Here is a 13,037-nt window from a genome sequence, read left to right on the forward strand (position 1 = left end):
ATGAAAAAGGAATATTTGAACGGTTTACAATATACTAAAGCCCTAGTTTTCTAGGTTTTATTGCTGATAATTGTCAGGAATGTTGGACCATTATTGCCTTTTTAGCTTAAGTATAGGACAGAAACTAGTCAGACAGTAATGTGTGAATTGTTGAGCGGGTAAAATAAAAATAAAAAAAACCCTGCATTTTTTAGTTAGTGTACTTTTTGCTTTCATTCTTGCCATAATAAAAATATATATTTGTAGAGCAACACATGTTCTCCTCTCATTAATATTTTAATAAACTTTAATAGGTAGAACTCTCCGAGATATGAACAAAAGCAAGTGATGCATCAAAGTTTGATTAAAAAAAATCTTGAATATAAAAATCCTTATTATCACTAAAATAATTTATGAAAACAATAAATATAATTAGTTTAAAATCTTGAATGATATTAATTATATGACGTATTTCCGGAAACTTCCTACTTCTCTGTTTATCCATCTGATTTTACGGTCAGTTTCTTGTGACCATCCCCTCACGATTTAAAGAATATCAAAACAGAAAACGCAGCAAGTATAAAAGCCTGTTACGTCCGTTTCGCGAGGTGCGCGCTCAGTTAGCAGAGGTGTGCGATGTGGCGCCAGGCGAAAGTATAAATCCAGCTTTAGATAGCCGATCAGCTCTAGGAAGAGTCCTGGTGGTTCCAAACATATTCCACTTACAGATGATGAAGGCCACTGTGCTCATTGAACCTTCCAGAGCAGCAAAAAATTTTCTGTAACCTTCCCCAGCCTTAAAGTGTTTAGAGATTTTACAGTACTATCATTTCAAGAAAATAATAATAATACAGAATAAGTAGATGTTTCCAAACCTCTAACTGTCAGTGTGTGTCTTTACAGGAGTAAATGAATAGGCAGTGGTCAAAGGACGATCTGAGAGACTCAGGGTGAGGTGAAGGTGAACTTCCTTTCAGAACAGGAAGATGCCAGTGCTCATCTGGACCACACACACATACATGCCTACTGCGTCTGCCAGCACTATTGTAAGTGAAAGGAGAGTGCACTGATTTAGAGGAACGGACTGTGAAAGACAGACTGAGATAATCCTTGTCACCATGTTTTCACATAAACAGTCTTTGAGCAGAGCTGCCAAAGAGAAACCTGATCCTCTCTGCGGCCGCAGCTGATCCTCCGTTCACACAACACAGTGAAAGGCCCATGAGCAGACGCAGATCTCAGGTCAGATCTTCATATTTATTATTTTACTATCAAGATGGAATTCAATTCAACTCAACTGCTTTTTCAGATTACGTATTTAAAATGAGCTGAAACAACACATTTCTTAAAAAGTTCAATCCACTTAGATGTGTTATGTTAACTTAATCAATTTTTGTTGGGACAACACGAATGAATTATGTGGAAACCTGCATTTTTTTACCATGTAGATAAATATATAAAAAATGTTTTAGACATTTAAGGGTCCAATTAAATTAAATGAAAGATTTTTTAGATGTTAGTACCAGTATTATTTGTTTTTAGTGCCCCAAAACAGTGACAAAATTTGCATTTATAAGATATATGAGATAGATTTATAAAGCTTCATCCCAAAAATATACTTATTCTGTTTGTTCAAACTACTTATTTTAAATGATTCTTAATCACAAATTCTTAAAACAATTTTTTTTGGGACAATTTGTATTAATGTTCAATTACTTGAATTTGTAAAAACTATTAAGTTAACTTAATTTGTGTTGGAACAACATAAAATAATTGTGTGGAACACAGCATTTATTACAGTGCTTGTAGTTTGTCACTTTTACCCAAATGGATCAACGGTTTTATTCACGTCACCTCACACACGTCACTAACAGTTTCCTATCTGGGTTGGGCTGTCTGGGACGGTCCTCAAATGGTTCAGATCTTACCTTGAAGGAAGAGGTTACTATGTCAGTATAGATGACCATAGGTCGAGGTGGACACCCATGACATGTGGAGTTCCACAAGGCTCGATTCTGGCACCTCTCCTGTTCAACCTTTATATGCTCCCTCTGAGCCAAATAATGAGAAAAAATCAAATCTCCTACCACAGCTATGCTGATGACACTCAGATCTACCTAGCCTTACTGCCTAATGACTACAGCCCCATTGACACCCTCTGCCAATGCATTGATGAAATTAACAATTGGATGTGCCAAAACTTTCTTCAATTAAACAAAGAGAAAACTGAAGTGATTGCGTTTGGGAACAGAGATGAGGTTCTCAAGGTGAATGCGTACCTTGGCTCTAAGGGTCAAACAACAAAAAATAAGGTCAAGAATCTTGGTGTGACTCTGGAGTCAGATCTGAGTTTTAATAGTCATATCAAAGCAGTTAGTAAATCAGCATACTATCATCTCAAAAACATTGCAAGAATTAGATGCTTTGTTTCCAGTGAAGACTTAGAGAAACTTGTTCATGCTTTTATCAGCAGCAGAGTGGATTACTGTAATAGCCTCCTCACTGGCCTTCCCAAAAAGACAGTCAGACAGTTGCAGCTCATCCAGAACGCTGCGGCCAGAATTCTGACCAGAACCAGGAAATCAGAGCACATCACACCTGTCCTCAGGTCTTTACACTGGCTCCCAGTCACATTCAGAATAGATTAGTACTATTAGTACTAAGTATTATTACTGGTCTATAAATCACTAAACGGCCTAGGGCCTCAATACATTATAGATATGCTCACTGAATACAAACCTAACAGATCACTCAGATCTTTAGGATCAAATAGATTAGAAATCCCAAGAGTTCAGTCAAAGCAGGGTGAATCGGCTTTCAGCTACTACGCCCCTCGCTGCTGGAATCAGCTTCCAGAAATGATCAGCTGTGCTCCAACATTAGGCACATTCAAATCAAGACTGAAAACACATCTGTTTAGCTGTGCCTTTACTGAATGAGCACTGTGCTACGTCCGACAGATCGAACTACTATGTTTTTCTCTTCTTTTTAATTCTTTTATAACACATTTTATCAGCTTTTATTTTATTTTATTTTATTTTTATTCTTACCATTTTTATGTTTGTTTTTATTTCTCTTATAATTGTTTCTTTTATTCCTGTTTATGTAAAGCACTTTGAATTGCCACTGTGTATGAAATGTGCTATATAAATAAACTTGCCTTGCCTTGCCTTGCCTATCACACCATAACCAATCAAATGCTCTCTAGCATCTGACACTTCTCATAGATATATACATTAGATATCGCATATGGACACGGAGTGTCAATAGACCATAAGGCAAAGTAGCACCAAAAGTAAATACTATGCTAGTTTTGTTGAATAAAATAAGCAAACAATGTAAATAAAATATGACAACTAAATGCTGCGGAGCTAGAACTTGTATTATTGTCGGCTAAGTGAACGAATCGTTCATAACGGAGATTCATTCACAAACTAATCGCTCCCTCTGTTAGAAGGAGAAGTGAAAGCACGAGAGGAGGTGTGTTTCAGGACACAGATTAGATCAAATTTAACAGGGAGGGAAGATCATACATTTCCATGCACACAAACACACGTTTTTTTTGTCAACAACGCCCGTGCGGTCACTTATCCATTGATGTAGAAATATATGAAAATGATAATTTTCGTAATAAAAATAAATAAATTGCATACTGACCACCGGGAAAACTCCCGATAATAGATATATGCATATATCTGTATATATAAAAATAAAAATAGCAGTTTATTTTATTCTGAATTATTTGAGTGTGTGACGAACAAAGTTCAAAAATATATAAAATGAGATTACCATGTGACTAATTGTATGTGTAAACTTTGTATGTATAGAAACAGTTTGGGGATATTTTAGCGTAACCAAGAGTCTGCATTTTAAACATTACAATAGCGTCATGCGGAAAAACAGTTTATGTTTATGCTAAGAAGGATGGAGATGCCGCTTGCTGACATGTCAATAAAAGGCAAATCCTCAACAAAAAAAGGTGAGGCGACATTAACAAATGGAAGGACGGAGTAAGGAAGGCTTTGAGGGATGCTGGGAAATCATATTAGAATCAAAGAGGATCACAAAAACCAGGGAAAATCCACTGAAAGAGGTGAGTGGAAGAACCGAATAAGTGATGTGATCTCTCTCTCTCTTTCTAAATGCACTGAGGAGTTCAAAATAACCCACATACCATATATATGTCATATTAGACAGCAATTTAACTTTTAAAAATCATATATCCCATGTCACAAAAACAGCTTTCTTTCATCTGAGAAATATCGCTAAGTTACGAAGTATGCTATCCATCTCAGATGCAGAAAAGCTAGTCCATGCTTTTATGACTTCTAGGCTGGACTACTGTAATGCACTGTTTGCTGGGTGCCCAGCATCCTCTATTAACAAACTTCAATTATTACAAAATGTAGCTGCCAGAGTTCTTACCAGGTCTAGAAAATTTGATCACATCACCCCAATTTTATCCTCCTTACACTGGCTGCCTGTTACGTTTCGTATTGAATTTAAAATATTGCTTCTTACATATAAAGCTTTAAATAATCTGGCTACTGTTTATCTAACCAATCTACTGTCTCGCTACAATCCAACTTGCTCTTTAAGGTCTCAAAACTTAGGGCTTCTGGTAGTACCTAGAATAGCAAAGTCGAGTAAAGGAGGTCGAGCCTTCTCATTTATAGCTCCTAAACTCTGGAATAGCCTTCCTGATAACGTCCGAGGCTCAGACACACTCTCCCAATTCAAAACTAGATTAAAGACCTATCTGTTCAGTAAAGCATACACTTAGTGCACCAATTAGCGGGCTTCCACACAGGTTCTGCATCTTGTTGATATACACTATGAACAGCAGCTACGCTAATTATTTTCTGTTTTCTCCATTTCCACCTGGGGATACTCTTCCCGAGGCCCTCAGACTATGCAGAGTCACTGATTCGATCCAAGACCAACGACGAGATGATCCCAAGGTTTCCATATCCTGGACCAGGCCGTATCCTGAGCAGCTACTGTGATGGTCATGGAAGAGTGGAGAACATGAGACTGATTCCTGTGACGCTCCAGAGACAGACGAGTCTTCACTGAGGCCAGCTTCCAGCCTCCGCCACTGAGACTGCAGCTCTGCACAAGACGTTTGGCCAGCGGAGAAATTAAAATGATCGTGCCCAACTGAGCCTGGTTTCTCTCAAGGTTTTTTTTCTTCACTTCCGCCATTAGTGAAGTTTTTTTTCCCTCTTCGCTGTCGCCACTGGCTTGCATGGTTCAGGATCTGTAGAGCTGCGCATCGTTGGATTTGCTCTTCAATATTTGGATTCTCAGTAGTGATTATTAAACCACACTGAACTGAGCTAAACTGAACTTAAACACAACAAATTGAACTACACTGTTCCTATTTACTATGACCTTTTATGTGAAGCTGCTTTGACACAATCTACATTGTATAAGCGCTATACAAATAAAGGTAAATTGAATATAATAAAGCTGTGTCAATGCATATTTCCTGCCAGTCCTGTGTAAACTACGCCAAGCAGAGTTTATTTGTTTATATATATTCATTTATATCATGGGATGGCGGAGGTCGAGAACAGTTTGAAGTAATATGGTGCATTGCGCCAGTTTTTCTAAATAAACAACTATATTTATGTCTTTATGATTACAGATTATGTCTGTATTGTTTTATTTATTTATTGTTAATTAATTGCTTGTAATGTAAGAAGGTCTATATAGTGTACATTGTTTTTTTGTTTTTGAATAATAATAATAATAATTACAACAACAATAATGATAATAATAATATTAAACTTGAAAGAAATGCTTAATATTAACCTGAAGTTTCTGTTTATTAAAACTAAGATAAATGAATCAGATCTTTAGGTTGGTTTAAAGTGATATAATGAATTGGAGTTACTGTTATTTCACACTAACTAGACATATACCGTTACCCTATTTGATAAATATAAATCACAATAACTTTTGATTTTTAATACTGACACTAAAAAATGTTATATCCTTACAATTAAGACGTTTTTGTTGTCTATCTTCAGGTAAAATAAATATATATAATATAATGTTCACAATCCAAATGAAAAAATATTGATTTCTGTGGTTTTTTATCTCAAGGCCTCAATTATTAATACACATATATACACAAAATAAATGTTTACACATTTATACACACTTATATTATAGACATACATTTATTACAACCACCAAAAAAGTATTTTTTTTAATTAAATGTTTATATCATATTTTATATTTTTATATAGTATTTATTTATTGATTATTTATTTAATTATTAACATTTGAGCAGTTTATTCCTACAATTTTCTCCCAAACCATCAGTGCTTCACAGACTATATTGCGGAAATAACTGTTTTATGACTGAGAACCATTATTGTTTCATATTAAAATTCTGTTCTGTCTGAATAAATAAATCTATTAAACAAATAAATAATACACTAACTAGAAGTGCATTTAACTGTAATGTACAGCATGACAATCAATATGTGGAGTTTTTGAGTCAATAAAAACCCCAAACACAACTAAACATTTCTAATCTAAATGTTGATTTTCAGTTTTTGGGAAAATGAAATCCCCAAACACAAGTTTTAGATCAGATCAAGCTCTCATAGTTCTTTTTCTTTAACTATAGACAGTGAAAGTAGCTGGTCTTCAGTCATTGTTTTCTTAGAAACTCCGCCCATGTTCCAGTGCTCTGTTCACCCACACCCAAACACATACATGAGACGCGCTTCAGGACATCCTTCCATACAGACAGACGACGGCCTGTGTTCATATCCCCAGACCAATCAGAGGACAGGACATCTAATAGTAATAATAATAATAGTACAAGTTCTTTTGGAGTCACAGCATGGTCTTCTGGCTGAAAAGTGTGCTTGTGTGTGTCTATGAGCACAGTGCACGAAATCTCACAGACTAAGTGGCTCGTCATCCAGAAAAGAAACTAGTCAGCAGGCCAGCTTTTATGCAATGCCCTGTTTAAACCTGTTATTAAAGGAACAGCACACCATACAATTCCATTTTAATCCCACTAAAGTTGTTCCAAATTGGCAGAAGTTTCCTTCTTCTGTTTAACATAAGAGAAGATATTATGACAAAATGTTGGTGAGCTGACAGCAGATGGTGGCCTTTGACTTTTATCACAGGACAAAAAAAAAATACTTATGGAAGTCAATGGCTACTGTAAACTGTTTGGTTTCTGACTCTTTTTATTTGGGTTCAACAGAAGAAAGAAACTAAAATAGGTTTGAAACCACTTGAAGAAGTGTTTACATTACATCTACATTTAGCAGACACTACTGTCCAAAACACCTTATAATTGAGGAGGCATTCAGTGATTCAATAAGAAGAGGCAATACACTGAACAATTGCTAATTATGCAAATTAATCGTTTGTGCTCAGAGAATTAAGTGCTAAGGTTAGGGGAGGGGGGGTTGTTTTTTGGGAGAGAAGAGTGTTTCTACAGGTGGTTTATCAAGTCCACTAACCTGTTTGAGGCACACTTCATAGATGCACAATGTTTCTCTGTACATGAAATACTACATATATGTGACTCAATGCAGAATTGCGGGTATATTTCATGCATATAATTTATCCCAGGGGCCACAAACTGCCTTCCAGAGGGCCATTTTCCAACATTCTAGTGTTATTCAATTATTATCGGTTTTATACTGCTTGTATTTTGTTGTAAAACACTTCTTCATGACATATACACTATGCTGGTGGCGTAACAAATGTGAAAATTCGGCTGATATTCCATACAAATGGCCTCATTTAATAGATTTCCCCATATGCATTTTAAAAATGTGTAAAAACATTTTATTATGGTGTAGCCTACATTAGTACACTTTTAATGTCAAGTTGGTTGAAATGAATATGCTATAGTAAATGTGAATATATATATGTATGTATATATATATATATATATATATATATATATATATATATATGTATGTATATATATATATGTATATATATATATATATATATATATATATATATATATATATGTATGTATGTATGTATGTATGTATGTATGTATGTATGTATGTATGTATGTATGTATGTATGTATGTATGTATGTATGTATGTATGTATGTATGTATGTATGTATGTATATATATATATATATATATATATATATATATATATATATATATATATATATATATATATATATATGCATACTTTTTACCTCTATAGGTTTACTATAGTCTTATCTCTGTAGTTTTACAAAAAAAAAAGAAAGATATTGAAAAGAACAATTGCCAGTAAAGTCACTAAAGTTACTTAAACTGATTTTTGCTGTTCTTATCTGGAGTACGCTGTTAAACCTTTGGTTAAGCAACAATTAGGACCAAATAATAATAATGCCCATTATTTGTAGATGTATGTAAATGTACTTTTTTATAGCAATTTCAAATACCCCTTCAATATGTACAACAAGTAACAAAAAGCTAGAGTTTTGAGTAACTCTGTGGAAGAATGACTGAGTTTGTGTCTAATGCAAGGCCATACACACACAACAAAGATATATTTCAGCAGCTGTGTGATGCTATTGAACATGCTTATTTGCATTACCACTGGTGACAGGTAATGCTTGAAATACAAACATCATGTCTGTTGTCCTAAGATGCATCAATTACATTAGGTTTGCACTTTCTTCTTGAGCTTGAATGTTACTGGAATGCCCCAGAAGTGTTTTTACCTGCAGACTGTCCAGAATAATGCGTAGTGACTGAACCTGACGTCTCACTGCCCCTGAGAAACGATCATATGTGGAGGCATCATATTCACTCATCTCGATTTCCTTCAGCCTGAAACATAAACACAGTATGTTAAACATTAGGGGAGAATGTAGACTGTTGCAACACTTTTCGCATTTCCTTCAGTGACACTTTTTTGTGAAAACACAAAATTTCAATATAATAAACCCACATCTATCAAATACCCCCCCCCCTCCACATTATTATAATGTGTACAACTAATAATATATGCAGAAATTATACATGAACAGACCATGTCAAACGTTCAAAATCAGCACTCATTAAAATGGAGTAATAAAACAAAATCTACAGCCTCAGGTTGGATTTGTTTTTGTAAACAGACTAAATATAAATTGGTTAAATTGTTACAGTTGTTAAATAGGGTATGGCAAAGACTTTTAATTTGCCAGTAACCTGGCTTAAGCGCTTCCGGTGAACTGTATTTCCTTGCAAAATCGGCACGTTTAAGCTCTGTTTTCTTTAAAAATCAGCGATCTCCACTGGCTGAGTAATATCCGATATAAAGTGGGTCTCAGATTGTACAAGAAGCACTGCATTAAATTACATTTTTCCCTGCCATGGCTTTATAATATGAGCATTTATTTTTCCCCAGTATATTCAATGGAGCTTCTGCCGATTCTGACAGGCGTGTGCGAGTAAACGGCTTTTAGTCTCGTTTTACGCTTGAGCAACTAAATGAACGCCAAAGTCTATTTAACTGATTGTATTGTAATTACATTACAACATCGATGCTGTAAAAGTATACCCTATATATACCCTATTGGCCGTATAAATACAGACTAGTAAAAGAACAAGCAACAACCACGTTTTGGTCAGTTACTAGGCCTACAAAAAAATCTGAACAAAAATATTTTTACTGAAAATCTAGACTGAACCTTTACAAAAGTACTTGGAACTTTGAAATGAATTAAATAATCAAAGAAGTAATTCTTTAAAATTTAACTATTGTAACTGTAAGGAAAGTAAAATTGTACATTGTTAATATGACAAGCTTTTAAATCAATGTTGTTATAGGGAACATCCACGATTAAACTTTCTGTGCTAGATAGATACAATTGCTTTAACACTTGATAGCTATCCCTACTTGAATCTAAGAAAATAGTACTTTGAATGATGTTTCGCAAAACCAGGTTCGAGTTCCGGCTGGGTCAAGTGGGATTTCTGTGTGGAGTTTGCAGGTTCTTGCTGTGTTTGCATGTGTTTCCTCCAGGTGCTCTGGTTTCCCCCACAGTCCAAAGACATGCGCTATAGGTGAATTGAATAAACTTAATTGGCTGTAGTGTATATATGAGAACGTGAGAGTGTATGGGTGTTTCCCAGTACTGGGTTGTGGCTGGAAGGGCATCCGCTGTGTAAAACATATGCTGGATAAGTTGGCAGTTCATTCCACTGTAGCGACACCTGATGAATGAAGGGACTAAGCTGAAGCTGAAGGAAAATGAATGAATGGTCACATATGGGTGACCTTTCAGATTAAGACTGGGTGTAACTGAGAATACTGTATGGTGTATGAATAACATCACTCTAGCTCAATCCTGAATGGAAGAATAGGTCTTGTTGCAACTGCCCCATTTTGCAACCGTCCCACTAACTACAGTGTCAGTATAAGATTTGAACAGAACCATACCTGCCAACACTGCTGTTTTTCCCGGGTGTCTCCCGTCTTTCAGACCCATCTCTCGTTTTGTTCGGTCTCCCTGAAAACTCCCGGAATTTACCAACCCCAAAACCCTGCTCCTCAGCTGTTTGGTATAGTCTAAAACACCCCTGGATCGCAGACATTGGTGTAATGTCCGCAGCGGGCGGCTGCCTGTGAAACCTGGTGCATAACCACCTTCCATCCCCCTCCCCCTGGTCTTCAGTTCGCGCATTTTCAGAGTCAAATGTTGGCATGTATGAACAGAACTCTAATGATATGTAGTAAACTAAAGTGTGTAACTTAAACTGTCTGAGATGTAGTAGTGGTATTACAGTATAAGTGATAAATACTCAAATTAAAATTAGTTTTTCTCAGGAATTGTGTTTAACGAAGTACGTTTTAAATGTGTACTTTTATTTCAGTACATTTTTAGTGCTGCATCGGTACTTTTACTGCCCTCCTTTCCTTTAACCTGCAGTCACTACTTTATTTTTTCTTGTCTACAGTGACCGGCTAAGTAGAATAATCAGTCTTATGATTCATTTCTGATCAAATTGAGCATAATAGTAGTACTGTAGTTTTAATGTTATTTGTATTATGCAGCACATTAGTCAACCCTTGTTTGAGTTTAAATAAAACTGACCAACCTTAAGACACAGAGGCTTTATAAATACAGCAACTTACAGTGTGGAAGCATTAAAAGTGTCTAAAACGCAGAGAAACAGTTACATGCAATGACCAAGAGACTGTTTAGATTGATTAGATAAAGTTCAGACTGTTTAGATAAAAGAAGCGTACTGTATGATGGCTGAAATTACCAAACGGCCTTAAATAATAACTGAATGTTACGTTTTCAAACATGCACGAATCTCCCTAGGTTACACAGATTTCACTTTCTTTTAGCTTATTAAATATGCATATTGATGTAATGTGTTCTCACATTAAAATAATCTCAGATTTAAAATTTATACTACATAAATGGAAAAAAATGTATCTTACACTTTGAAGCACCCTTAAAAGAAAATGTCACAGATGTAAAGTACAATTTTAATTGTAATGTAAATGTAAGGTGGACAAATTTTTACTGTGTGATACTCATACTGTGTTTTTACTCATACTTAAATAGTATTTACAACAGACACTTTTACTTGCAGTAAATTGTTTTGGCAAGTACTCTTTCCACCATTGAGCTTCACACATGAATAGTTCACGTGCTTTAGTAAAGCAACAATTTGTCAACCACCCTAGTAAACTCAAACATCGAAAATACTAACATCTCGTGAGTGATAGAGGTAAGAACTAAGACCAGAAACTACATAAAAGGTCAAAAATCTGTCATCATTTACATTCTTGCCTTGAGAAGTCTATACTTGTAAACAATGTCTTTAAAGTCAGTGTTCTGGGGAAGAGGGATTTCAGAGGACATTGATCTGTTTAGTCACACAATAAGTACAGCTGTCAAGATAGAGAATAGTAGACACTTAAGAGTAGGAGGTGTAGGATAAACATTGCTCTTGGGGCAAGTCTGTACAGCTCCATAAGCGAGACCCACACACACAACACCCAGGTGCTCAAAGCCCAGTCAGTGTGAGTGGAGGACGGATGGAGATCTCAATGACAACATGTGCAGCTCACATTACATGAAGAAGAAGAAAAAAGCCTATATAAGGGTTCTAAAATATTGTTTTGACTCAACATCCCTCGTTTGTCCAATATTTTAAGGATTACCTGTATATATCTTCTGTAATTATGACAAATCTGCTCATTACATGGTAAAAATAGTTTAATTTCCCTTATGCATTTCATATCTGAGTTGGATTATCTTAAAATATTAACAATGGACTATTGATTTAACAACTTGGATCATTGGAATTTTGCTGAGGTCATTTACTGGGCCCTGTGTCTGCCTGCTTGATGACCTCTGTCTTAAATTGTAAGATGTCTTAAACCAGTAAGATGTTCGGCATTCTGTCATTTTAATGACAATTAAGCATGTCCTCCTTTGTTAATTTAGAGACTAATAATTGAAGACAAACTTATTAGCCCTAGTGTGAAATTTTATTTATTTTTCAAATATTGAATAATAAGTGAAGTTTGACGGATGAATGTCATTTTCCACAGTGTTTCCTGTTCTATTTCTTCTGGAGAAAGTCTTATTCTTTTTAGTAGTGTATTTAAAGCCCTCTTAAGATATTTTTTAAAGATAATTTTTGATTGGCTTCAGAACAAATCACCGTTGTCCAATCACTTGCGTAATTAATATAACTTGCTTAGTTAAGCCTATGAATTGTACTGTAAGATTAACAACAGTATCTTGCAAAATAACTAGTAAAATATGTACGGTCATCATTGCAATGACAAAATATCACAAAATGTTTTTAGAAATTAGTTATTAAAACTAGTGTGTTAAAAAATCCAAAACAGCTCTTGAGAAATATTAGAAAAATAATTACATTTTCACAGAAAGGCAAATCATTTTGCCTACTAATGTATATGGACGGATGGACACTGATTAAGAAGAGTTGTGCCAAACTAAGTAGTAAATAATCATCAAATCATAACTTCTTATTATGGTTTGTTTTAGGATGAAATGTGTCACTAGCACAAATAAAACCGTATTT

The 13,037-nt window shown here is 35.1% G+C and overlaps 1 protein-coding gene across 1 annotated transcript in view; it reads right to left on the reverse strand.

The window, feature by feature from the left end:
* vwa8 (von Willebrand factor A domain containing 8) overlaps positions 1 to 13,037 on the reverse strand; it is a 241,414-nt gene that overhangs the window by 34,811 nt on the left and 193,566 nt on the right. The window contains exon 40 of the mRNA XM_056464990.1: positions 8,699 to 8,807. Coding sequence (XP_056320965.1) covers positions 8,699 to 8,807 — 109 coding nt within the window. The remainder of the gene's footprint in view (positions 1 to 8,698; positions 8,808 to 13,037) is intronic.

Source organism: Danio aesculapii, chromosome 9, assembly GCF_903798145.1.
Source record: "Danio aesculapii chromosome 9, fDanAes4.1, whole genome shotgun sequence".
NCBI lineage: Eukaryota > Metazoa > Chordata > Actinopteri > Cypriniformes > Danionidae > Danio > Danio aesculapii.